The sequence below is a fragment of the Perkinsus marinus genome (genome assembly GCF_000006405.1).
Source record: "Perkinsus marinus ATCC 50983 genomic scaffold scf_1104296948428, whole genome shotgun sequence".
In the NCBI taxonomy this organism is placed as follows: Eukaryota; Perkinsozoa; order Perkinsida; family Perkinsidae; genus Perkinsus; species Perkinsus marinus.
The window spans coordinates 1-925 of record NW_003210199.1 but is presented as its reverse complement, the minus strand read 5'-3'; the positions used below and the strand labels follow the sequence as shown (position 1 = coordinate 925).

At 43.6% G+C, this 925-nt stretch overlaps 1 protein-coding gene across 1 annotated transcript; it reads right to left on the bottom strand.

Moving 5' to 3' along the window:
• Nucleotides 1-266: 266 nt before the first annotated feature.
• Pmar_PMAR004002 (conserved hypothetical protein) lies at nt 267-869 on the bottom strand (the record flags this gene model as incomplete). Its single annotated transcript, XM_002778709.1, has 1 exon — nt 267-869. One exon carries the CDS (start codon nt 867-869, stop codon nt 267-269), a length of 603 nt encoding a protein of 200 aa, XP_002778755.1.
• Nucleotides 870-925: the final 56 nt, after the last annotated feature.

Here is a 925-nt window from a genome sequence, read left to right as displayed (position 1 = left end):
ATATTCCCCAACAAATCTAAAGTTTCCCATACTATGTACCATAATCATCATTGTCCCATGTATTAAGAACTCGGCAAAGGATAATTGATCGAAAAAGTACTGCCTATTAGCAGCACTTGAGTAGATGTACTCCTCTAATAGGAGTGAGTATGAATCCAGTAGTATTTATTGAGTGCAGAACACCCATGAGTATATCTGAAGGCATGGACGACAATAGTCACCTTGAGAAATGGCGGACACAATTATATCACGAATGGCATCATATATCACTGATGGTTCTTGTTCCAAGCATCATCAGCATCATAACGAATATAGGTGGAGAAGTCACCATATGTGGGATCCATAATGGAGGTATAAATAGTGTGATTCGTAGAGACTCCGCTTAAAAAGGAGCAATCCATGACAACATCCCAGGTAGACTTTATATCGTTAGTCTTACCATGCTCCTTCACACAGTTCTCAGCAACAGTACGTCTAGGATCAGAAATCGGATCGGCCTCCCAGCGATCGTAGTTGGTCTGCACCAAATACCAATTATCGGCCTCGCTGTAATCACCAGTCTGATTGTTCAAATATGCAGGCTCGTGTACCTCACCGTTCTGGTCAATGGCCAAACCATCTTCATCACGAGTAAGAACTGCAGCTTTGAACTCATCACCAGTCCCAGCCATCGATAGGTACGCTGGAACAGCCATCGGACATTTGCTGAGGTACTCCACGGCAGGCTCAAAGTCGATAATACCCTGTTCAAAGATCATCTCATTGAACGTCTGAAGCGCAGACGCTCTCCCTTCTTTGATATACTCGAATATATCCTGCTTGGTCGGAGTCTCTCTGTAAGTGGGATAATATCTGTAGTTAGCTTGCATAGAGAGGTGACCAGGGATATCAACGGTGACAAACGAAGCTGCTAACCAATAGAAAC